Source organism: Leguminivora glycinivorella, chromosome 7 (assembly GCF_023078275.1).
Source record: "Leguminivora glycinivorella isolate SPB_JAAS2020 chromosome 7, LegGlyc_1.1, whole genome shotgun sequence".
In the NCBI taxonomy this organism is placed as follows: domain Eukaryota; kingdom Metazoa; phylum Arthropoda; class Insecta; order Lepidoptera; family Tortricidae; genus Leguminivora; species Leguminivora glycinivorella.
The window spans coordinates 6,500,783-6,526,814 of NC_062977.1; the positions used below are offsets into that span (position 1 = coordinate 6,500,783).

Sequence of the window (26,032 nt, forward strand, 5' to 3'; positions counted from 1 at the left end):
AAAAGCGTCATTGATATTAAAATGAATGCACATAATTAGAATTCTTTAAATCACATTTAATTTAATTTTAAATGTTACGCAACTTGACTAAGGGCCGTTGCATCAACCACATTTGACAGACACATCATCGTCGCGCATCAGACGTCTATGGAATTTCCCATACAATAAAATTTAACGAACGCTTTAACGGTGACAGACGGTTTGATGCAACCGGCCCTAAGCTACAGTAAGTTCAAAAAGCTTAATTCAAAAACTAAACAGATAACACGTTACGCTGACGGATTATTTCATTAAAATCCCTGTGAAGTTTCTTTATTGCATTAATAATGTCTCGTTTGTCCCTCGTCAGATACTTGTGACAGCTACTATATTAAACTTATATTACACGGGTAAGCTCTGACAGATCTATTGACGAATAAATGGCACATTTGGAAGAAATCAAGACATTTTATCTCTTTTTTCCTTATATAAAACTAGATAGGTATATTAGACTAGGTTCTTTAAGACAGATCGTACTTGGGTGAACTCACGGCCTCTGAATCAATACTCCGGCGCTCTGCCATCTGAGCCACCAAGACCTCAACCACAGTCAGCGAAACTTTTCACCATACTATAGGTTAATGGAACCTGTTTTTTTTTTCTATTTTTAACTGATTTCTGCTTGTAAAATAAAATAATATAAGGTGAAATACCCCATAATGGACGGTGATGCCATTATGGACAAAAAAACACAAATCCTTAAAAATAAGTATCTAAAATTAGTTTCTAAAAACTGACGGATTTGTACCATAAACTAGAGTTGTAGAGCTGTTTCATTTTGAAGTTTCGATTAATTCGGTTATTTCTGAAGGATTTGGCGACAAGATAAAATTCATCAGTTTACTGAAAAGAATATCAAGACGAATTCTTAGTAATGTTGCTAAGAGAGTTGAGTTCATGTATAAAATAATAAAAAAATAATACTCGGTGTAAACTTGAATGCGTTTTACTTATTGCATTAAGCATGAGGTAAGGTATAAAACATACTAGTTTGTTGCTCCAAAGACATAAAGAAATGGCGTTATTTTGCGAGTGTCCATTACTGGAACCGAAAAACTGCCTACCTTCTATGATGGACAAGGAACAATTTACAAAACCAAAATTTACAAGAAACAATCCTATGTTAAAAGAACTCAAACTAATTGTATTTACGGTATATAAAATTGACTCATTGAGTATCAGTTGGCTTTAAAAGTAAAATTTTTAACTTATTTCACTGTCCATAATGGGGGATCCATTACTGGAGAACTGCCGTCCATAATTGGAGAAAAAACACCTAGTTTTAATTTGTTAAGTATGAAGAAACTAATAGGAGTATCCATTCTGCAATACGCTTGAAATGTAAAAGAAGGATAGGTCATTCAAGATTTAACACGCTTAGCGGTAGAATTTTTACATTTATCAGTGAAATATCAAAAACAGACGAATTTTTTTCTTAAACTGTCCATGATTGGGTCCGTTACCTTAGATCGTAATTGTCAACGAAAATTAAGACATTCGCTGCCAGGGAACTCTGGAACAAAGTTTGATGACGATGAACGCATGCGTTCCAGTGATGTGAATGGTGTGACATGTAAGTAAACAAATACAACATGAAAAGTAAATTAACATGATACTTAGATGTTTAGTGAACTTCATTTTACAATAATAATAAAACATTATTCAGATTCTGGTTATTTTTGTAGGGACCGATAAAATAAAGTAGTCCCAAATTCTTTTCGGTGACAAATATTTGTGTTTTCGTATATCGAGAATATCTTTGTATGCGAGTTTTGTGACAGATATTTTTTTAGGCCGTTCATATTTTTCCAATCCGATGACACCGATGTTTTTATTTCTATAGGGAAAATATGGTAAGGCATGATACGGAGTCAGTGTCATATCATAACAGGAAAGAAAATATTATAAAAACAAAAAAAAATATGGATTTCCTTGTTTCCTACAGTGAGTAAAGAGTCGCCTTCATATATGTATATGTTAAACCCTGTAACTTCGTAGGTACCTACTTGTATTTTGGCACGAAACCCTTGAAATTGTTGTTGTTGTTGAATAACATATCATCGGCAAGTGTTTTGGTTAAACTAGGGGCTCAATTGAGGTATTTATTTAGGTTTGAGTTTCCCACTTTGTTAGCTAAATTATCTTAACCTTTAGTTTGTATAAAATTTAGCCCGCTCTCTTTAGTTAGATTCTAGGTTTGACTTTTAAAATATTTTTTAAAGGTTTTTTTTGAAGGGTTAAAAGTATTTCGGGTTTTCAGACAGCGCAAAGATTGTCCGCAACAAACAAAATTTAAAGATTGTCCGCAACAAACAAAACAAACATACAATCACGCCTGTATCCCATAAAGGGGTAGGCATAACACATGAAACTGCTCAATTGTTATTGCCATTGGTAAGAAAATTAAGGGGTTGAAAGAAAACGAAATTGTGACATTGCAGTGACAGGTTGCCAGCCTCTTGCCTTCGCCACAACTTGCCTTAACCCATATCCCACAGTCGACTTTTACGACACCCACGGCACAGTATAATAAAGAGTACTATCGTACCTGTCGTCTGTACCGTCGACCTGTCATATTTCACTCATACAAGTATAGTACGCGTTCACCTACACGAGCTTAGACTGTGTGCTAGGAACGCGCCTCTTTCATATACATATTTGATCGTCAGTGTCCGAGGTGTGCCCACGGGAAAAAAGGGGGTGGTCAAATTCTTAACCTATCACCGAATCTAAACACGTGTAATTTAAAACATTAGATTTTTAAATGTTTTACGGTTTTATAGTTAAAATACTTCTCTCACCTCACCGCAGTGTTACCAACATTACAGCATTTCTGCAAGTCTGTCCGCAAAGGAATGAATTTAAAATTCCTGCAGCAGCTTCACACTACACTCTACATCTGTCTAGAGCCAGCTCATATAAAACGGCGGTCACGTTTTTAAGAAATAACTTGAGTCGAATGAAACGGAGAACACAGGAGCTGAAGATTATTGGTCTCAGTAAAAGAGTCGAATGTTTTGATGAAACCATTGTTAGGTATAAGTAGCGGTTATGTAACGCCTAAAGACATTTAATAACATAGTGTATGAACTATGATATACCTATAGCCTGCGTTTATACCCCTTCCTGACTCCCTCCTCGAAAATGCAGCTTTGTACACTGAACCTAGAAGCACGCCACTGTCCCTACCTCGCCCGCTGTATTGGCAAAATACAACTCCCAACAAACTTACTAACTAACAGCTATATTTACTAGAGATGGGCCGAATATGGACTTTGCCGAATACGAATATTGGGCCGAACATTCGGTTCAGCTCTTACCGAACCGAACATTCGGCCGAATATTCGGTTACGCCATATTTTTAAAGCGAATGTTAAGATTAAAACTATGAAATGATTGATAATGTTTATACATACTACAACTATGTTGTTATGATTTAGTGGATGACTAAAATTTAGTTAAAACAACTCTGAACTCTTCTCAACTCTTAAACTACGGTTTTTTAACATTTTTACAAAACAATTGTGTTTATATTTTGACGCATTTTTAGTAGTTCCTTAGAAAGCTACTAAAATAGGAGCTTATCATCCAACGAAACACGTAAGATCTTAATTAGTTATTTACTTTGTTTATTCGGTATATATTCGGCAATGCAACCGATCTATTCAGCCGAATACGAACATTGAAAAACTTGCCGAATATGCCGAATACCGAATATTGAACCATCTTTTCCAAACGTTCCAGTTGTCCAGGGATCACAAAAAAAAACAATATTTTTTTGATACTTCAAAAGTTTCATTACACCTTGTTAAATTTTACAATATATATAATTATAACTTTCCAGGTACAAAAAAAACTGTGTCTGAAAAAGTACCAACTTAAAAATACCAACTCGCGTTAGAATTTGCCTCGTCTGAGCACGAATGAAAATGGGAATACCAGGGCCGGACTGAAATACGAATGGCGGTAAATATAAAGCGATCAAGTGGAATTTACGGCGTTACCGGGGGTTAATAATTGAATTAGGCACCTTGTTTGGTAGAGGACGGTAATCCAGCTTATAAAGTTTAAGCTTTTCTGCATAAAGACAGCTTGAAAGTTCTTTAAAGATTCTTCTAAAAAACTATTAATGTACAGCGGGGCAAATCTCGACTGGGGACAAATGTAACTGGTCTATTTTTTTTTCCATGTTTTACAATGTTTGCATTATTAAGTAGAGTGTCGACCGGTTATATATGGTAGGCGTGTTCAGTGGATACATGTAGAACTGAACATCATAGTGTAATAATGGAAAAAACAGATTAGTTACAATTGTGCCCCAGTCGAGATTTGCTCCGCTGTACCTTAGCTGCTTAAGGTACAGCTGCTTAATCATAAACTAAAGTAAAAGTTCCTAAGATATTTACAGGTGGTGTCCAGATTTATGTATGTATGTGGTAGTGTGATAAGCGTGACTACTATTATTTTAATATGCCAACCATATAATGAGTTATGGTGATGTTTAGTAAATAAAATATACTTTCGAACGAAAAAGGAGTAGCCTTGTATCTATTAAATAAATTGTACAATATCAATTGTAGGTAAGGTCAGGTGGGGTAAGGGAAACATACTTCATTTTTTATATTTTACATCGAGCTCTAATCACTTTATTTAATGTCGTATTGAGATGGCAACCCGTATTCCACATACGTGAATACGTGCTTTACTAAGTAGTTATAAATAGGTGATTAAAATTGCCATCGGTTAAAAGTAATAAATCTAAAATGGCTAGCCGAAAAAAAAAAAGGGCGGCAATAAAAATAGAAAGCAGGCAGTTTCCCATTCTCGGATTACCCAATATTTTAGTTAAAAGATATTCTATAGAATTTTAAAAACAAAACCCATTATAAGATTTATTTATGAGTTTACTGGAACAACAGAAAAACCGCTATCGCACAATGCACAGTACGCCAAACCTATAACGTAATTATACTCTAATATGGTATATTATTCCATACAAAGTCTACTCTCCTTGGTAAACTGTTTCCAGGACATCTGGAGCCCATGTGTCGAGGCATTTGACCATGACCGTACCCTTCGTTGCAAAAGTGACAGCGGGGGGTTCCTATGAAGACCTGACCACGCCGAGCGAGACAACGTGCACCGCTGCAGTAAGAGAGAGCGAGACAGCACACTAATCAGAGCCTTGGAAGGGATAAAGTCCCATAGAGAAAGCGTGGGCGCAATTGGATAATTGTAGCGACGAAATCCCTATATCATTGTTAATAAAGTTGATATTAGCGTAACTAGAAATAAGTTGGGTTTGCAGAGACTCCAGTTAGGACGAAGGCCGAGAGTTGAGGACACTCTGATTTTAGACTCGAAGGGAGACCCTAGTCTTTACAGCTTTGTTAAAATTTGTTCCTTGATCATATATAATTGTATTAATTGAGTAGTAATAGTAGAGAGTAAAGCCAGTGGTTCCGGATTCGGCGATAAATGAGCTAAGTACCTCTTTTATCAAAACAGCGTCTCAAGTTGTATTTTAAGTAACACAACATATTTTATTATCTTTGTTCAAGTGCAAGGCAAGTTCAATTCTTGCGTTATAATCTGGATTTATTGTTGGGACAAATCCTATAACCTCGTAATGGTTAATTAGTATTTTAAAGTAACTGTATAATGTTTCTTCAGTTTTTTTCAGCTTTGTGTTACATATCTTGTATGACACTTTATTGGTGAATATTAGTGCGAGTTCGAGCCTCGCCACTATGTTAAATATATTCCATATATATTTGTTGAAACCAGGATTCGAGTTCCTGAGATATCTAATGTACCTAAATACATTTCGTAAAGGATTGAAACGAGACGATCGATATTATATTGTTATATCCTACAGATTAAACATCATGTGCATTTATTATAACTCAAACTGTGTTTAGAGTAAACTGTCTTGGAAATTATGGAAATTCTGTTATTACAATTCCTAATGAATTATTGTATTGTTGTATTAACTAGAACATATAGATGTTATGTAGACATTGTATGTAGACGTTACATTAATAAGGCGAAGTAAGGGTTTTAGCGGGTTTTCCCTTACTTCATGAGCCATTGATTTAATATATTGTCCCCGCAAAGGTATGGGCTTGACTTGTATTGTATACACTTTTGTCTTATAATTTATATAAATATTTCAAGTGATAAAGGCCTAAACTGTTTTCCTCAAGTACGTATTTCTGTAGTGTATTCAAGTTTGCATTCATAAATGTTTGATTCAATTTTATATAACGAATGCCTTATAGATTTCTTTGATAGGAACGCCCCATACCTTAGTAAATTTGCGATAATATATTTCAATTTTATAAATCGCCATGTGCCTTTCCTTACAACTACCCCATATAGTAGCTCAGACTCCTTAGATTCATCTACATCCTAATCAATCTAATTTATTTAATTCTCTAAAGCCTTCAGCATGGTATTTTAGGTCCCCCAATACCATTACACGTGGCGCTCGTGACGCAGGATCTAGTGCTTGTGTCTTAAATAATTTACAAAAAGACACAACTAGAAAAGAACTTCTAACTTTTAAAAATTAAACACAACGTAGGAAACCTTAAATTTTATAAACTTAATATGACGATCACTTCGATTACTTATACATACCTATGAAGAGTCTGAGAGGGGTGTTAGGTTGCTGTATAAAGTGCTATAATGATTTACAGTTTTAACAATATTTGTGTATGCAGTTTGCTGTAATATTTTAACTATTATCAGAAATTCCAAGACAGTGTACCTACTTTTATTCCATTGAATTTTATTTTATGCCTGTGTGTGTTTTGTGTGCAATGGTGTGTTTCGTGCTGATATTCAGTTGTAACATAAACGTATTGTTCCCGCGATTTATATAACTTAAAATCAGTTTTAGAAGTATGTGGTACAAAATGTAAATGACGGTCAATAATTGGAATACATAGAGTGTTTGTTACCTGGGCAATCCGAGATTAGATAGCAGCTTACCGTAGAACAAAGCGTTTTGTTTTAGAAATATTGACCACATGACGGAATACAATAATATTATCGTATTTTTGACTATACTGGCGTGGTATATTATTTTCACTCTTAGTAATACGGATTATGATTTAACATTGACTATTAATATTAAAATAAAAATAGCTTGCAGTTAGTTCAATCGAATAAGCTACATAAGCAGATAGATGCATTAGAGATTAGCAGATAAACGTATCTACTCGTAGTTCAGTTAAAGGAAAATTTGATGATATTGTGAAGGCTTGCGGTAAAGAGAATGTCAAATGATTTTGTGATGATACACAGATAATTACCAAAGTAGATTTCTAGTACATTTAATATATATCAGAAGGGGTGCTCCTCGAATATTACACCATAAATCGTCTGCAATAGACGTTAACGCCAATGATGATGATGATTATGATAATATATAGACGTCATAGTAACATTCAAATGTTGTTGCTTTTATTAAAGTTGGGAGAAACTAAATATATTCGGTTACGAATCTAGGTTTGATGATTTATAATTTCAGTTGCAGTCTATAAATTACTAGGTTTTGCCCGCGGCTTCGCTCGCGTTAAAAAGAGACAAAAAGTAGCCTATGTCATTTTCCATCCCTTCACTTCAACTATCTCCACTTAAAAAAAATACGACAATTAGTCACTCCGTTTTGCTGTGAAGGACGGACAAACAAACAGACACACTTTCCCATTTATAATATTAGTATGGATCCCAGCGATGTAAAATGTAGTAGGTATGAATGTATTTCGCATGGATATATAAATATGAAGTTATTTCAGACATAAAGGATGTAGTATGTATGTATGTCTAAATATTTTGTGAGTCGAATACACGTTATTAATCTGCTTAAATCACCAGTCACTGATATAGTTTGTCGATACTAGTTAACGTTGAAGTGAAGCATCTTACGAAGCAGGTAGAATATTATATAACCATACATTTATCACAATAGATAAAACAAGAATGAAAAAAGAACATGTGTCTGAATTCCATATTGCTTACCTTAGTTTGAAAGTTAAAGCTACTACTCGATTTTCGGTTATTATTGTTATCATAAAGGAACTTACGTGACCGATCTAATAATAGAAGCTTTAAACCTTATAATTCTCTATTACTTACCCTAGTATTTTGTAATTTTATGTTGTTATTATAATACATTTACTATCATTAGCCTAAACTATTGGTGTTATTATAACTAAAACTTATTTAGAATAATAAAGATTACGTTTCAGTGAATTACCTATACTTAAAGTCATACATATAAACCCAGTTTAACGGTTTATTACACAGCTCAAGTAACGAAAGTATAAATTAAATTTGCGATTAATACATACATGGATAAGCGGTTGAAGTAGAAGTCTAAAACGTTATTACACAATAGGTAATTTGTGTCAAGTTTTGTTGTATTTCTGGCCGAATGCGTTTTGATAATAAGGAGGACAATTCCTATAACTACCTACATGATTATGTCTATTTTAATAAATCAATGTGTGTTTAATAACAACACTAATAATATTAATGTTTTGCATCTTAGACTCCTAAATATTAATTGCCTTATTGACATGATGAAAAGCAAGCAGTATACCTAAATTGGACAGACAACAGGGTATTTAATTAAAAGTTAATACCTGGCATACCCTACGTACCTGGCTTTAATAGGCGACTAGAACTGATGCCACGGCACCAAAGCTTCGATGTGTATTGGCAGTTTTGACGCGAACTTGTAAGGGATCCACCTGACTGGGGTGAACTTGTAAGTACGCTATCACTGGGTTGTTCATAGCGATATGCTTAGAACAGGAACGCCATTATCAATTATAAATAACTGTAATTAGATTACCTTTGGGTTAACGACGTTCATTCGTCAAACGGGCATAGGGAATCGATTAATTGCCAAAACACATCGAGGTTATACGGCTTGCGTGGAATAACCTGACTTCACTTGAACTGAGGCGCCGGGGTTAGCCGCAGTGATCACTCACAAGTAGTGTCAAAGGTATACCGTTTAACATCTGACACCAAATCATTACAAATGAATGCCCTACCATGCGCTTGCGCATTCGCTAACCCCTACGATACTTTGATACGTAGCCTCACGTTTTGAGTACTTCAGTCCTCGTAAGTATTACAGACGGGGTCAGTTTTAGAAGCTTTGGCACCCAGGGCTGCCCTGAGTAGTACATCTCACTTACGCTTAGGAAGGACTGTTTCTACGCCTCCGCTCACGCTGGACGCAGTGTGACCCGAGAATTAATTCTCTCGTCTCAGACGAACGCGTTTTATAGTAGATCAGGCCCTGTCCGTGAGGAAGTGACTCTGAGGTGTGTGGCTGAGGTATTTGTCTGTCCAAACTTTACTAAATAGGGCCATAATACCATTACATGACGTATGGTCAGGCCATTGTCTGTTCAAATCATTATTTCATAACAAAAGTTCAATTGCATCACTTATTAACAAAAGTTAAAGTGAATTTTCATTTAGCTGGCATCACTATCATAATACTATCTAAATACCCTAAAGAACAGAGATGACAAAGGGTTTTATTTTATGACAGCTATACTCAACAAATTTAATGATGTAAATAAATGTCCCTAAATAGAAAATAGACATTTATTATGCCACAATATAAATTATATGACACAAAATTATTTTGATCAGTGTAATTTGAGATGCGAGATCTCTTGACGACAACATAGGTGTTATTTACATATGTAATAATCTACTACAAGCTATCAAGTATTATTGAAAGTTGATTGTAAATTGTAATCAATAAACTAGAGGTCTTATGTGTGAACTTTGTGTGGAAAATCCCTGGCCAGGGTAATGCGTGGTTGTGAAAGGAGATGTGTGATTGCAACTTAGTATCTTGGGAAGGTGACGATGTGTGAATTTCGAAGATAGTATGGTGATGTATGAGTCAAGAGATCTTGTTAACACAAACTGTAGTGTACTTGGTTAACGTGAACTATAGATAATTATATGAAAACGCATAAAGCTTGAAATACAAGATACAAAATTAATTAAATTTCATTAGCACTACCAAATAACGCTCTAAGATAGGATGTCGTTTGTGCAAAGAGACATATGGTTAATCGTTAGAGGCAGTAATTGTAACGGTCTAAGTGCAAACAATAAGATACTATAAAAATTGTTATATTTTAAAATATTAAATTCATTATTATTTTATTATCCGTGCCCAAACGTCAGGTAGTTCCTTCAGAAGTATAGGCGCCGGCGCTAAGATATTATTGTTATTGGTTTATTGCCCATTACAAGTCTCATAGTGTGGTTTTGTTAGAGAAGAAAGAAGCATAATTAACTTGTTTAAAGCTACCTTTCGTTTTGTAAACATTGGGACAAAGACGCGAGTAGCAGGATAGCATTGATTGACAAGCGCGCTACCTTTTCGCGGATTAATAAAGTAGTTTTCTAGATTTGAGTATTGTGGACGTGCACAAAGTAACGCCAGATTCCATCGATAATTATTAAGATATAAATAAAAGGTGTTTACATTTTTTCCAAGTTCTCGTATGTTCATATTATATAGGTTACGTGGAAGACGGGGTAATTTTGTTCGACTAACCAGAGAGGGGCGTGAGATGGCAACCCGTATTCCACATACGTGAATACGTGCTTTACTAAGTAGTTATAAATAGGTGATTAAAATTGCCATCGGTTAAAAGTAATAAATCTAAAATGGCTAGCCGAAAAAAAAAGGGCGGCAATAAAAATAGAAAGCAGGCAGTTTCCCATTCTCGGATTACCCAATATTTTAGTTAAAAGATATTCTATAGAATTTTAAAAACAAAACCCATTATAAGATTTATTTATGAGTTTACTGGAACAACAGAAAAACCGCTATCGCACAATGCACAGTACGCCAAACCTATAACGTAATTATACTCTAATATGGTATATTATTCCATACAAAGTCTACTCTCCTTGGTAAACTGTTTCCAGGACATCTGGAGCCCATGTGTCGAGGCATTTGACCATGACCGTACCCTTCGTTGCAAAAGTGACAGCGGGGGGTTCCTATGAAGACCTGACCACGCCGAGCGAGACAACGTGCACCGCTGCAGTAAGAGAGAGCGAGACAGCACACTAATCAGAGCCTTGGAAGGGATAAAGTCCCATAGAGAAAGCGTGGGCGCAATTGGATAATTGTAGCGACGAAATCCCTATATCATTGTTAATAAAGTTGATATTAGCGTAACTAGAAATAAGTTGGGTTTGCAGAGACTCCAGTTAGGACGAAGGCCGAGAGTTGAGGACACTCTGATTTTAGACTCGAAGGGAGACCCTAGTCTTTACAGCTTTGTTAAAATTTGTTCCTTGATCATATATAATTGTATTAATTGAGTAGTAATAGTAGAGAGTAAAGCCAGTGGTTCCGGATTCGGCGATAAATGAGCTAAGTACCTCTTTTATCAAAACAGCGTCTCAAGTTGTATTTTAAGTAACACAACATATTTTATTATCTTTGTTCAAGTGCAAGGCAAGTTCAATTCTTGCGTTATAATCTGGATTTATTGTTGGGACAAATCCTATAACCTCGTAATGGTTAATTAGTATTTTAAAGTAACTGTATAATGTTTCTTCAGTTTTTTTCAGCTTTGTGTTACATATCTTGTATGACACTTTATTGGTGAATATTAGTGCGAGTTCGAGCCTCGCCACTATGTTAAATATATTCCATATATATTTGTTGAAACCAGGATTCGAGTTCCTGAGATATCTAATGTACCTAAATACATTTCGTAAAGGATTGAAACGAGACGATCGATATTATATTGTTATATCCTACAGATTAAACATCATGTGCATTTATTATAACTCAAACTGTGTTTAGAGTAAACTGTCTTGGAAATTATGGAAATTCTGTTATTACAATTCCTAATGAATTATTGTATTGTTGTATTAACTAGAACATATAGATGTTATGTAGACATTGTATGTAGACGTTACATTAATAAGGCGAAGTAAGGGTTTTAGCGGGTTTTCCCTTACTTCATGAGCCATTGATTTAATATATTGTCCCCGCAAAGGTATGGGCTTGACTTGTATTGTATACACTTTTGTCTTATAATTTATATAAATATTTCAAGTGATAAAGGCCTAAACTGTTTTCCTCAAGTACGTATTTCTGTAGTGTATTCAAGTTTGCATTCATAAATGTTTGATTCAATTTTATATAACGAATGCCTTATAGATTTCTTTGATAGGAACGCCCCATACCTTAGTAAATTTGCGATAATATATTTCAATTTTATAAATCGCCATGTGCCTTTCCTTACAACTACCCCATATAGTAGCTCAGACTCCTTAGATTCATCTACATCCTAATCAATCTAATTTATTTAATTCTCTAAAGCCTTCAGCATGGTATTTTAGGTCCCCCAATACCATTACACTATATTCATCTTGACCGACACAAAGTATGCTTCTTTAAGTCTGCTTTCTAGGGCGAAATTAATTTTCAAACTAGCTTTACTGCATGTAGCTGGAAATTTATAAAATGTTTAGGCTGGTCCTGCCGTTTCCCTTTCCCGAGTTTTGGGGTAAGGGAAACACTTCGCTAAAATCTTAAAGTATTGCTGCTAGTGTGGATTATACCGGCAATGTAAATTAAAAAAAAACATCACCAATCAAATGGAGACTTTGGTTCTTTGACATATAGTTTAAAATAGAAAATATTTACATAAATTGAAATTCGGGGTAAGGGGAACATATGGGCTTGAGACAGGGGTGGTTAACTAAAAATTATAATTGTTTTTAAAGATTTTTTTACAAGTTTTTTTCGAAAATTCAAATTTCAGTATTGCAAATTAAAAAACGACTATTAATTATTAGTAATTATTCGTATTTCAAATACTGAAGCTTGGATCAATACAAAATTTCTGTACGTATAGAATATGTGTCTCTGAAAATGTTCATGACCCCTGAAATCGGGAAAAGGAAACATATGTTCCACTTACCCCGGCTATGGTAGTTCCCGTTACCCCGGTATGTCATTTGTAGGTTGTGTTATGAATCACGTTGAATTTTCATATTTACAGCATAGTTTTCTCAAATTCAAATACCAGACATGAACATTAAACATATAAAGGAATATTTACAGATATCAAAAGTCTTCGGACATGACTTTTTGCTACCCAAATCACTACACAAATAATACTCGTCCAACTCGTGGTCTTGTAGCACGACAACTGATTTTTTGTTTTTGTCAAGGACGCACAGTCCTTAGAGCTAGCGCTATTTTTGTTTTTGTTTCGGAACTAAATCCTAGGTAGTACCTTACCGACCACCAAATGACCCAGCTACAGTCTATGAATTCAGAGTTACCGATCAGTGTTTCCCTTCCCCCATAGTCCCACTTACCCCACCTGACCTTACACGAAAAAAAAAATTAAATAAAAATATTTAGCTGCTTTTTAGTAGGTATGTGTTAATGAAAATTGATGAATACATGACACACGTTTTTCACTCTGCATTCATTCAAAAATAGACTTCTATTAACGTTTTTTTTTAATACAGAAAAAGATTCTAAATTATAAACGCTTTTCAACCAAGGACACGACTAATTTCTCTAAAGCGTTTTCTCGAGAGTTCGCACGCCCACGCATCGTCAAATATAGTTTAGTGGTGTATAAACGTCTTGCACGTGACTTTCGGGATGTTCCAGTGGGCTGTAACAGCATATATTTCGTCTATTTACTTCTCTGTCACTCTAATATTGACGACCGGTCTATCTCAGTCGGTAATGACCCTGCCTGCTGAGCCGCGGTCCTGGGTTCGAATCCCGGAAAGGGCATTTATTTGTGTGATGAGAACAGATATTTGTTCCTGAGAGTATGTATATCGTCGCTTAGCACCCATAGTACAAGCTTTGCTTGGGGCTAAGTTGATCTGTGTATGGTGTCCCCGATATTTATTTATTATTTTATTAATATGCGAGAGCGATAGAGACAGAATACGAAATTTTGATGTTCGGTATAGGCTCACAGTCCTTCGACTGGTAAATTCTGAGTGAGAAGTTATCGCAATTTACGTAATTTCAGTGATATTCATTTGATAAACGATTATGACGACTTTCATAACGGTAATGCGTGTTTTACTACGCATATGTAAATAAAGTATGTCGGTTTTTACGTTAATTTAACATCATTGAGCGTAATTTGTAGGTGTAGATACATATACCTAGGTTGGTAAGAAAAACTATGACGTAGGTATTTCGTCACCTCCAAAATGAACTCGTAATTGTAAAATCGTAGACTAAAACCTAATAACAGGTTTTTCTACTAGTAAAAAATACAATAGGTATGTTTGTTTTATCAATACTATAAGATAATTCTGTCACATCTTGGGATTAGTTGTCGAAGCGGACCCCAGGTTCCCATGAGCCGTGGCAAATGCCGGGATAACGCAAGGAGGATGATGAAGATAATTCTCTCACATTCATAAACAGCTGATATGTCACGCTGTAAATAAGGTACCTCGGGACAAATCTCGACTGTGGGACAGTTGTAACTAATATTTTTTTTCCATTACACTATGATGTTGAGTTCTACATGTATCCACTGAACACGCCTGCCATACATAGCCGGTGGACACTATTTTTAATAATGCAAACATTGTAAAACATGGAAAAAATGGATCAGTTACATTTGCCCCCCAGTCGGGATATATCCCGCTGTACCTTAGTGCGTTTTCAGATTATCCGATCCGATATCGGATGTCGGACCGATATCCCATACATTACAGGCGCCATCTTGGATTTTTTCTATCGAAATCCTTCCGACATCCGATATCGGATCGGATAATGTGAAAACGGTCTTACTCGTAATACGCCGCAAACCACAGAATAGAAAATAGCTAATAAAACTTACATCACAGAGCTTCGGTCGTAACTTTATGCCTTGCTTGACCAAACATAGGGCTCGCACCAGCCGTAAGTTAGCCAGGAGAGCTAAAGTTATTACAACTTAAATCTAACACCGATACTTGCAGTTCTATCTGCTAGAGATATATCCTCTACCGCTCCACCGATTTCAGGATGTTGAACTAAAGAAAACCTGTGAAAGTTATGGAATGAAATATAAATTACAAATACGTATAACTATAAAATAAATATGACATCTTATTAGTACAGGCTGGTTGCCTATACTAAAAATAAAATATTTTAAGCACCACATAATTAGAAGAATAATATGGACAGTTGTTATTTTTAAACATAATTTCTATTTAATAACCCAAAGAGAAAAATATAAAGTAAATGAATTGACCGTGACGTCTTTCCTCAGTATTTCATAGTAATTCCATATTAGCAAATCGTTTTGACAGTTCATAAAAAGAAGCTGATTTGACTATAGTAGGAAACTAGCCTATTGTATGAATGCAGACAATTTTTAGCTTAGGCCTATATTGATGATCGCAAGAGTGCGTTATTTTTATCGCTGTCCCTTAACAGGGCACGACAATTTGTGAGTGTGCACGGGAAAAGTCCCACTTTGTCGATTGCCATAAAGCCGCTTTGTCAGTTTATTCATATAAAGACACCACAAATATAATTTATACCTATTTATAAGTGTGCGATCGTCAGTTCGAGGCCGAACTAATTTTACGCGAAAACTACGGCCAACATTTGTTTTTGTCGTTATTCCTAACGATTCGGGTCAATGAACTATTATCGAACTATTGACGACCGGTCTGGCGCAGTCGGTAGTGATCCTACCTGCTACGCCGCGGTCCCGGGTTCGAATCCCGGTAAGGGCATTTATTTGTGTGATGAGCACAGATATTTGTTCCTGAGTCATGGATGTTTTCTATGTATATAAGTATTTATATATTATATATATCGTTCTCTGAGTACCCACAACACAAGCCTTCTTGAGCTTACCGTGGGCCTCAGTCAATCTGTGTAAGAATGTCCTATAATATTTATTTATTTATTTTATTTATTTATCACGTTTAACCGAAATATGTCAAACATTTTCTGTTAGCTTTAATCACTGAGTATCCTATGGATTTTTAAAAAGTAGGTCATAATCGCGTAAATACGTGTTAGACGCATAATGCCCTACGAACTTACGAACGCAATTATGTTTATTGAAGATAGGTTCATACATAGGCACCGATTCAATCGCATGTATGCCACATAAAAAATTAAAAATATCAAGGTATAGCAACAATGGGAAATAATTCTGTCCTCGTAGCTCATCGATCGATATATTATTTACGGAATACTGTTTTACCGCGGTCTTCCTAGGAAACCGGCAACTAATCACTATTTAAATATTAGATTCGCAAATCGCCTAGAAACGGTTCCGAGTAGTCGGGTTCAATTTTATCGATTCGTCACGATTACGATTTTATCGATTGCTTCGTACACGTAACAAAGAAACGGTTGAAATTAACTTTTGTTTTCTTTGATTGTGTCTTCAATTTAATCATTATATTTTAGTGCTAACCGAATTACGAAATTGGCATATTATTGTTACTTCGTTAGTCTTAATAAAATCGATCAAAGAAAAGTTTTTACCGTTCTCATACTTGCTACACGAGTATCAAAAAGCGTGTGTAGGTGTACTTACTTACCTAAACATAGTACACAGTAGCAGCGGCTGGTCCATACAAGCCGAATCCCACCGCCTCGCCTAAAACTGATTACTAGTATAAAATACCTAATGTTAAGGTAGGTTTCTTTTAGCTTTGGTGTTACCTAGCAGACATTTTCACCAGCCGCCACTGGTACACAGTACATAATTATGTAGTTAGTACAATAGGTATGATAGGTTTACAGATTATTAATGTCGTATTAGATACTATATGTATAATCTTTATTAAGTAGATATTATTGGTAATTTTTTATTTGAACATTATTATTCTGTTATTGTGTATTTATAAAGGTTACCTATCTATTTTTGGTTAACACATTAAAAAGTTTTTTTTTTTGCTTTGATCACCTTTTAAACCACCATTTTCTTTGCCCACAGTGCCCACAACATGCATATTGAAGTGCAAGTCGCTCTCAACTTCGTCATATCCTACCTATACAACAAGCTACCCCGGCGGCGGGTGAACATCTTCGGCGAGGAGCTCGAAAAGGCGCTGAAGGACAAGTTCCGGGGTCACTGGTACCCCGACCGGCCGTGCCGGGGCTCCGCGTTCCGGTGCCTGAAGACCGGGGGTCCGCTGGACCCGGTGCTGGAGCGCGCGGCGCGGGAGTCGGGGGTCCCGGTGCGGGATGTGCTCGAGCACTTGCCGAGGGACCTGGCTGTTTGGGTTGACCCAGGTAATTTTTTTACTAAAACTATACTCTGACAAACCAGTACGTTGTCAGTAGAAAACAACACGAAAGTAAATAACACCCCTTACGTGTGTTGCAGAGTACAAAGAAAAACTTTAGTTATTTACTTGAAAGCTTGGTCAATCTTGGCAGACCTTGAAAATCTGACTTTAATTGTGTACGGTATACGGAATTGTAAATTGTTGGCTGCAGTTCCACCTTGTTTCTGTTACCGTATGAACTTGTGCCAATTTTATAAGTAGCTTGTGAATCTTGACTACCTAAATCGCGAAGACTTACCAGCTGATTTTAAAGTAAAACTACAGGAAACACAGGATTTTAATAGTTTAGGCTGCTCGGAGAAGAATGACATCCGTAGTGTGTCTTCACATTATCCGATCCGATATCGGATGTAGGACCGATATTCCATACATTTAAGTCGCCATCTTTGATTTTTGGCCTTTGAAATCCTTCCTACATCGATATTAGATCGGATAATGTGAAAACGCACTTAGACACCTTAGTGCGAAATTATTTTCCTTCGCATTTCCACGGAGACTCACGACCGTGTCATGCTATTTTAGTCAGTATCGGTACAGAAAGTATTGACGTTGACGGAACTAGCACGACAAATACGAACGATTACAATGGTGCCTGAATAATATACAAGGCCTTTCTCATGTAACCTTGCCTGTCATCAAATTTAAATCCAAACTAAACCAGATTAGACCTTCCATCACGAGAGTTGACATCACAATTTCCGTAATATTGTTAACGAACTTGTACCTAACGTGTTTCATAACTTCGCTGAAAATGGAGGAATGAGCTAAGTGTTACATTATTACTTAAGCTGCTAAATGCCAATGACATTGATGTATCGTTTTTAGAATCGAAAGGTTGAACACCAGGGTAGAGTTAGCACGGTTCAATAACAGTTTTGTTTGTTTGTTTGTTACATAATCGAGGTCGGCGGGCGTAACAAGTTATTATTTGACCCCTGCCGGTTGGAACTAGGTTCGTTCGGCTAGATGGATTGAAGATCTCAATTGGTTTCTTTGATTCTTGTGCTCTCAAGCTCGAAGCGGTTTTGTAATAGCGGTTTTTACCGTCATTTCTTTTGATTATACTTACCAATGATACTCAATTGTAATGGGTAGGTACCTGTACCTAATGATTACACTTAGACTGCGCAATCATATTCAGAAGATATGCAATATCATGTAATGCACATCGACTGATGTTTATGTGGATGTCTTTGCAAGCTATAGAACTGATTCGAAATAGGATAGTAGGTTAGGTAATACAGTACAGCGCAGACTCTCCTATCCATTTTTTGCCTATCTACCTATAATGAAGTCTAGTTTAAGCATTATCTAAGCTATATTTATTAATTTCGACAAAGTTTAATAAAACAAAAGAAGACTGTCACTAAAACAAAGATTTCATTGATTTTATGTCAATAATTGATGACACGTCCAAACCATGGTATTGAAAATCCCATGGAGAGTTTGCATGATGGTCCGACCGAAATATTGTTTAACCCATTGTTACCTAAATTCAAAATAATTTTCCTCGTTTCAGGAGAGGTGTCGTACCGGATCGGAGAAAAGGGAGCGGTGAAGGTGCTATTCAGTAGCGACGAGCGAGCGGCTGACGAGCGGACTGACCGGGAGGTGAGATCTTATCTTTTATTTAATCCCTATTTGGTACACACAAATTCACAGATATTGATAGGTAGATTGATTCTTATTTGAACGGTGGGAGTGGCGCAACATACCTCATTACCAACCCCTACCCAATGCTGCATTGCAGTTAACAGACAACACGGACCCTGATTTTGCCTTTGATGCTTTAATAACTTTACCATAACTAGCACTAAATTAGTTTTTCTACGATATTATTGACTATTCGGAATACATTTTAGTATAATGATTATGTGGCGTAGTTTGTGTTTTATCATTTTTCATTTTTCAATGAATTGCAACACTGATAACGGAGGCTGCTCACAAGATCATGCCATTAATCTTTGACTACGCTATCAAGCCTCCCACGCAGGCGTAGGCGGGTCAATTGGATGTTAAAGTTCTGCTCAAACGAATCATTTTCTGCCTCGTTATACTGTCTAACTTCTGTTCGTGCCTGTCTTATCACATTTATCAAAAGGCGTCACGAGATTTGAAGATCTGGCGAGGTATTTTGGCACGTGTAGTGTCAAGAGACATGTATAACTATGATTGCGTGTTCTGTACACCAATGTCCTTCAAATCTTGTGAGGTTATGTGGTTAATGTGTTTAGTTATGCTTGGGTAGAATTCCCACTCGCCACTCATGACAGAGACGTCAGATGACATTGAGAAAATGAACCCGATATTGAGCCAAAGCCAAGGCGATGTCACAGCGCTGACTCGGAGCCAAGTAATCTCAAAGCTAAACTGAATGATTGTCGGTTCCAGGTGACCCGGGCGTTCAACCCGGAGGCGCAGTGCTTCCGGCCCGTGGAGCCCGCGGCGGCGCCGTCGCCGCCCGCGCCCGCAGCCTTCTCGCCCGCGCCGCCGTTCCGCGCGCAGCCGCTCACCTTCACCACCGCCACCTTCGCGCAGACCAAGTTCGGCAGCACCAAGCTGAAGACGAGCAGCAAGCGCGCCAACCGCATGTCGCCCACCGAGTTCAGCAACTACATCAAGCAGCGCGCGGTGCAGCAGCAGCTCGCGGCGCGCGCGCTGTCGCCGGCGGCCGACCCGGCCGCGTACTTCGTGGGGCGGCGCGAGGGCCCGCCCGCGGGCGCGCCGCCGTACCCGCCGGCGCCGGCGCACCTGCTGCTCGCCAACTGAGCCGCGCACGCGCGCTAGCCGCCCCGCGCGACCCGCTCATAGAGTCTTTACTTTTTTACGAGAGAGACGCGCGCCGCGAATCGCGATTTATTTTTTTATTTTCCGCGGGGGCGCCCCGCGCCGCCCGCCGCTTGTGATATCCGTACGATTTTCCATAACTTTTTGTATTCTCGTTCGTTACGTCGATGTGTAAATTTATCGATAGGAGCAATAATCGGCCGCGCGACTCGCCGGCGATTTATTTTCGTAATATTTAAAGCCGAGTCACGTTTTTGATGTCTTCGTTCGATATCGATATATTAGTAGGGTAAGGGAGCGAGAGGCCGGATGGCCGCGTGCGCTTACGACGTACCTTCTATAGAGCGAGCCTGTATACATACGTCCTCCGATCTAAGAAATACTGATATTTAAATATGTATACATAATATATATTCGTACGCGATATTCGTCTAATTTTTCACGTGGAAACGAAAGGCCAATAGAGAAATTACGTATTTTTAATATTGAAATTGATAATTCATACTAACTATATAAAGTACCTACTAACTGGTATTTATGTACTCGTATCGTATCGTATGTAATAAATGTTTGCATATCCGGTCGGACGCGGTCGGACGGCGCGGCGGGCCGCCCGAAGGCGTCGGAGATCTCACCTAGTGTAATCATCACTCGTACGATTATTTATAACCTTATAATATTATTACAATATACATAATATATTATAGGTATAGTTACGTTTCAATCTAACAGTATTTTTTTAAGGAGATATTAGTCCTCGAGTACATTACCGGCCGACCACAAGTCGGCCTTAGTCTGTATGGTACCTATAATAATAATATTGTTATAATAAAAGACATTGAGTGTAAATGATAGAAAAGATTTCTCAATTCATAAAATAACGGGTGCATGCAAATTCATGGAAGTAAATACTATGTGTTATTTATCTTTTTTATATTTCACTCGGCGATGTTCAGTTTTTCGGTTGAGGGTGTAGTGGGGTAGTGTAGTGCCGCTTGTCCTTGAGTGTCGACCACGCGTGCGGACGGCCGGGTCGCCGGGCGCGTCGGGGAGTGTAGACACGCTTTCTATTCCATGCACAACAATGACAAGTTGTACCTGAATAAGAAAATGTGCAACTATTTTTTTACTATTTTTATATTTTGATTTAGATTAAGTATAGATGTATGATTTCAGTAGGCGTCTACATTTCCTACGATCATTTTAACTTGTACTTGATTGATACCCTATTTATTAAATTATTGGTAGGTACGTTGGGTAAAAGTACTGAGGTCCCTCGATTGAAAAACTGGCCAAAGTGCTACAGTATTTTGTAGATAAAATCTATAATGTAAGTTTAATAATAATAAAACTTAGAGTAATGAGAATTTTTATTAAAGATACGTTTTATTTTTTTTTCTTTTGTAAGATATATTAGATGGAAGTGTTAAAGATAATATAAAATTTGCATAATATAGTAAAGCGGCTCTCCATGCCCGTGAATATAATTAGTCAATAATAATTTTTCATATTGTTGTACGACTTTTTAAGTTTATATTAAAATGTTTTGTGCAATCTACTACTGTGTATGAATTTTATTTCCTTGTAACTTACCTACTTATTAACAATAAAATAAAAAACCGGCCAAGAGCGTGTCGGGCCACGCTCAGTGTAGGGTTCCGTAGTTTTCCGTATTTTTCTCAAAAACTACTGAACCTATCAAGTTCAAAACAATTTTCCTAGAAATTGTTTATAAAGTTCTATTTTTGTGATTTTTTTCATATTTTTTAAACTTATGGTTCAAAAGTTAGAGGGGGGGGACGCCCTTTTTTTTCCTTTAGGAGCGATTATTTCCGAAAATATTAATATTATCAAAAAACGATCTTAGTAAACCATTATTCATTTTTAAATACCTATCCAACAATATATCACACGCTGGGGTTGGAATGAAAAAAATATCAGCCCCCACTTTACATGTAAGGGGGGTACCCTAATAAAACATTTTTTTCCATTTTTTATTTTTGCACTTTGTTGGCGTGATTAATATACATATTAGTACCAAATTTCAGCTTTCTAGTGCTAACGGTTACTGAGATTATCCGCGGACGGACGGACGGACGGACGGACGGACGGACGGACGGACGGACAGACAGACATGGCGAAACTATAAGGGTTCCTAGTTGACTACGGAACCCTAAAAATACTATAGGTTTTCTGATATACGATATTGGGGTGGCCTGTCGAAGAACTTGACAGATGGCGCCAGGTTTACTTCATCAATCGATCCAAGTGTCACTCTTCCAAATCTTCCAATAGTATTTTTATTAATAGGTTTTTATAATTATGACAAATTCTATAGAACAAAGTTAGAGATAGATAAAACCTACGTAGGCGCCATCTACAAAACCCAAAGGATCTCAACCCCCATCCGAGAACCTGGGCTAGAATCGAGAAGATTTGAGAAATTACAACTATTTTTTTATCATAGCAACCTACTTTTCTCATACAATTTCCACATGCAAAACATGGTTTATTTTCTAGTCTTTTTGCCAGGCTGTACGCCTATTTAAAGAAGCTGGTTAAGAATTAAACCCGGATGATTGAGGCGTTTATAGCCAAGAGAGATTTTCTTTGCGACCTAGTATTACTAAGGCTAGGCCAGCTCACAGAGAGTAGAAATGTATGAAACCGGAGTCGCATTACACCGTACGCGCTATACGGCCTGCCGCGTCCACTAGATGCGCCGCGTCGAGCCTATGAGGAGGCACACTGACATTTTATCCCGCCAGGTGGCGCCTGTGCAAGTGCAAGAAAAAAAAACATCTTCTCGCTCTCACGTATTGGCCGCTGTACACATGTGGCCAACGGTTCCACCAACCCTTGGTGGAACCGTTGGCCAAGATAAGAGCCGCTGTTTACACATTGGCGAACCAATCAGTTGGCATTGGCTCTTCATGAAAGATGGACGTGGAATGGAAAAGGCTAGGAAATTCTAGGTCATTTACGTTGTCAGCAAAATTTGATTAAAAAATAATAACCCCGTAGTAAAATTAAATTATTTGAAATATTAACAATTTTTTGAATATTCTGATAATCACATTTATCTTTTTTAGGCAATACATTAAACATTTGCGAGGTTATTTTATTTCCTAAAATCAACACTATTATTGGCATAGATAAACTTATTATTTTCGTAAATATTTCACTACTGTCCTCTCTGACGGCTGACGACAAACTGAATGAAGCGCCAACGTGTAAACGCAGTAGGCCATTGGCGCCAAGATCCTTTGATGTGTGGGCAAAAACCGACACCAATCGGTTGGCCGGCCAGCGCTAGCGCCAACTGCCAACATACGGCCAAGTAGCCCTCTACACGCTTGGCCAAGGGGTTCCACCAAGGGTTGGTGGAACCGTTGGCCACATGTGTACAGCGGCCATATTAAATTCTTTATCTGTGCAATGGACCAGTAAGATGGCGCCATCTGTCATAACTGTGTGCCTCCTAATCTGAGTGTGGCTCGATTCCGCCATAGTGGACGCCAGGCTTTCTTAAGCGCGTAGGTACGAGTACTAGCCCAAGTGAAAAAAAAACCCTATGGCAAATAAAATGCGTACCAGGTAGGTACCTCTGTAAAAGAAGCCTGCTGGAAGTGCAATAATTACACCAACTGGTAACGGCTCGCACTTACAAACAGTGCGGTAGAGACGGCCTGATGTTTTATCATTTATCGCGCGACCATGCTTGCCTGGCTGATAAAAATTTTGATAGCATGATTCAGATGTCATTTTTTTATTTATTATTATAAACTGGCCAGTGATTGACCTTAGTCAAATATTAATATTAGCGCCATCTAGCTGAGCGTACCCCAAAGGTGTAATGCCATCTAGGCCACCGTACCTTTTTCTGTATGGTACTGAGACTGAGGTACGTTTTCTTCTAAGACTTTATCTGTCTATACGGAGTTATATATGTCTTTGGTGAAAATTCAATCTTGTAAAGAGCCATAAAGAGTCTAATAAAATTAATGCTGATGATTATATAAAATATGAACCTTCTTTAGCCAACACTCGTGTACTTTGCTGGACACTCAGGACACTACGCAAGATATGGAAATAACCGGGATGGGAGTAAAGCCTGACCAGAAATATGACTTGTCAAGAGGGCGCTGTTATTCTGATGTCTGCGGCGACGGTACCCATGTAGAAAATAGGTCTAATGAAATTCCGCAACAAGGCTCGTAGTCGTATATTTTTGTTTAGGTCTCCGAAGGCGATAAGTAGAGTATCTAAGCATGGCTAGCACATGATTGTGGCGATAGTATCTCGCATGCATGCATTTTTCTTACTATATTAACACTTTCGAAACCGGGCTCTACGCGGCGCTACGACATTTTCGCTACATACGGGGAAACCCATGTAATCGGCTACGCTTCTACGAGCGGTGTGCCCGACAGTCGGGTTCTTGGTAGCGAAAGTGTTAATGACATAAGGACGGGTAGTCTATATCGCGACGACATACTCTCGCGCCAATCCAATGCTAGGCTTGCAGGTAAGTTTAAAAGGACTAGGTAAATAAAGAAAATTTGTTCATTTATTTCGCTTTATTTATCAAACCACAAAGATGACAAAAGTAAACCTCATCTATGGATAAAGTTAGGATATTTTTTGTAATATAAATATGTTCTTTACAGGAGTGTAAAATGCACAAATTGTCAAACATAATTAGATAAATAAATGACAATCGGTAAAGTACACAATATTTCCAAATATTTGCACAAATACATTGAAATACAATTTTGATTAGGTAAAAGTAATTTAAATAATACATAATTATTTTCCGACAAATATAAAATTAATAATACACAATGAGATTAACGTGTATGCTCCTTAACTTTGTATGTAACTGATGATTTTGCTTTTAATAATTTACATTTTTAACAAACATGAAAAAGGCACCACGTTGTAACATCATCAGAAGAGAAATACTGACTACTTGTGCGTAAATAAAATTTAAAGAATTGATTTAAATTGACTTGTGGCAACTTTTGCAAACAAATGCAGCTCATTTAAATAATAAACATAATTTTAAAATATTTGTATGTCGTTAAGATATTTCGGATTTGTTTCGTCAGTTCAATAAGAATCTAATTTATTTAACATACATCCCAAGTCATATTTTAAATGTATAACAGTATTACAGGAACAGTCTTACAGCTATTATTTAAATATTTTACATCAGATGAAGCAAACTAAGAAAAACTTTGGCACTTTTTGCTTTTCAGAGAGGAATTTTGCAAAACCCAAGGAGTTTAATTATAGAAGTATAAAGAGTGCAAAAGTAAGAACCTTTGGATTCGCCTAAACAACGAATATTATACACTAGTTAAAACAATTCAGAATTTCTGTAAGCGCTATATGCACATGGGCAAAGTTGAATTACATAATAAGGAAACATGTGGCTAAAGTGTCCTAGTATAATAAGCCTGTTTCCAATATAAAATGCTTGCACTAATATTCACTTGTAATTTATATCCCCATTCACAATAATAAAAACGTTTTACAGGCGTGCAAGTTTCGCACTAATTCTAAGTGCGATTAGGACGCACAGATTTATCACACTGTTTTGCTACACTCGCTGAGTGATATCAACAATTTCGATTCAGTATACCAGTAACACCAGACTTTCAGTTAAAAAATATACACTCACAGCTCTGTGGCGGGTACCATTTTTGGCAGTTGGTGATATCAAAGATGCACATACTTAGGTAGCTATTATTAACAACAAACTATGTGGTACGTCCAGAGATGGGCATCAATCGATTGATTTTTTAGTTAACTAATCAATCGACTA

General features: G+C 37.0%; 1 protein-coding gene across 1 annotated transcript in view; it reads left to right on the forward strand.

Moving 5' to 3' along the window:
- LOC125228425 (protein Tob1) overlaps positions 1-21,760 on the forward strand; it is a 113,973-nt gene extending 92,213 nt beyond the window's left edge. Inside the window, exons 2-4 of the mRNA XM_048133008.1 lie at positions 17,061-17,359; positions 18,935-19,026; positions 19,807-21,760. Coding sequence (XP_047988965.1) covers positions 17,071-17,359; positions 18,935-19,026; positions 19,807-20,184 — 759 coding nt within the window. The 5' untranslated portion in view covers positions 17,061-17,070 and the 3' untranslated portion in view covers positions 20,185-21,760. The remainder of the gene's footprint in view (positions 1-17,060; positions 17,360-18,934; positions 19,027-19,806) is intronic.
- The last annotated feature ends 4,272 nt before the right edge of the window (positions 21,761-26,032 follow it).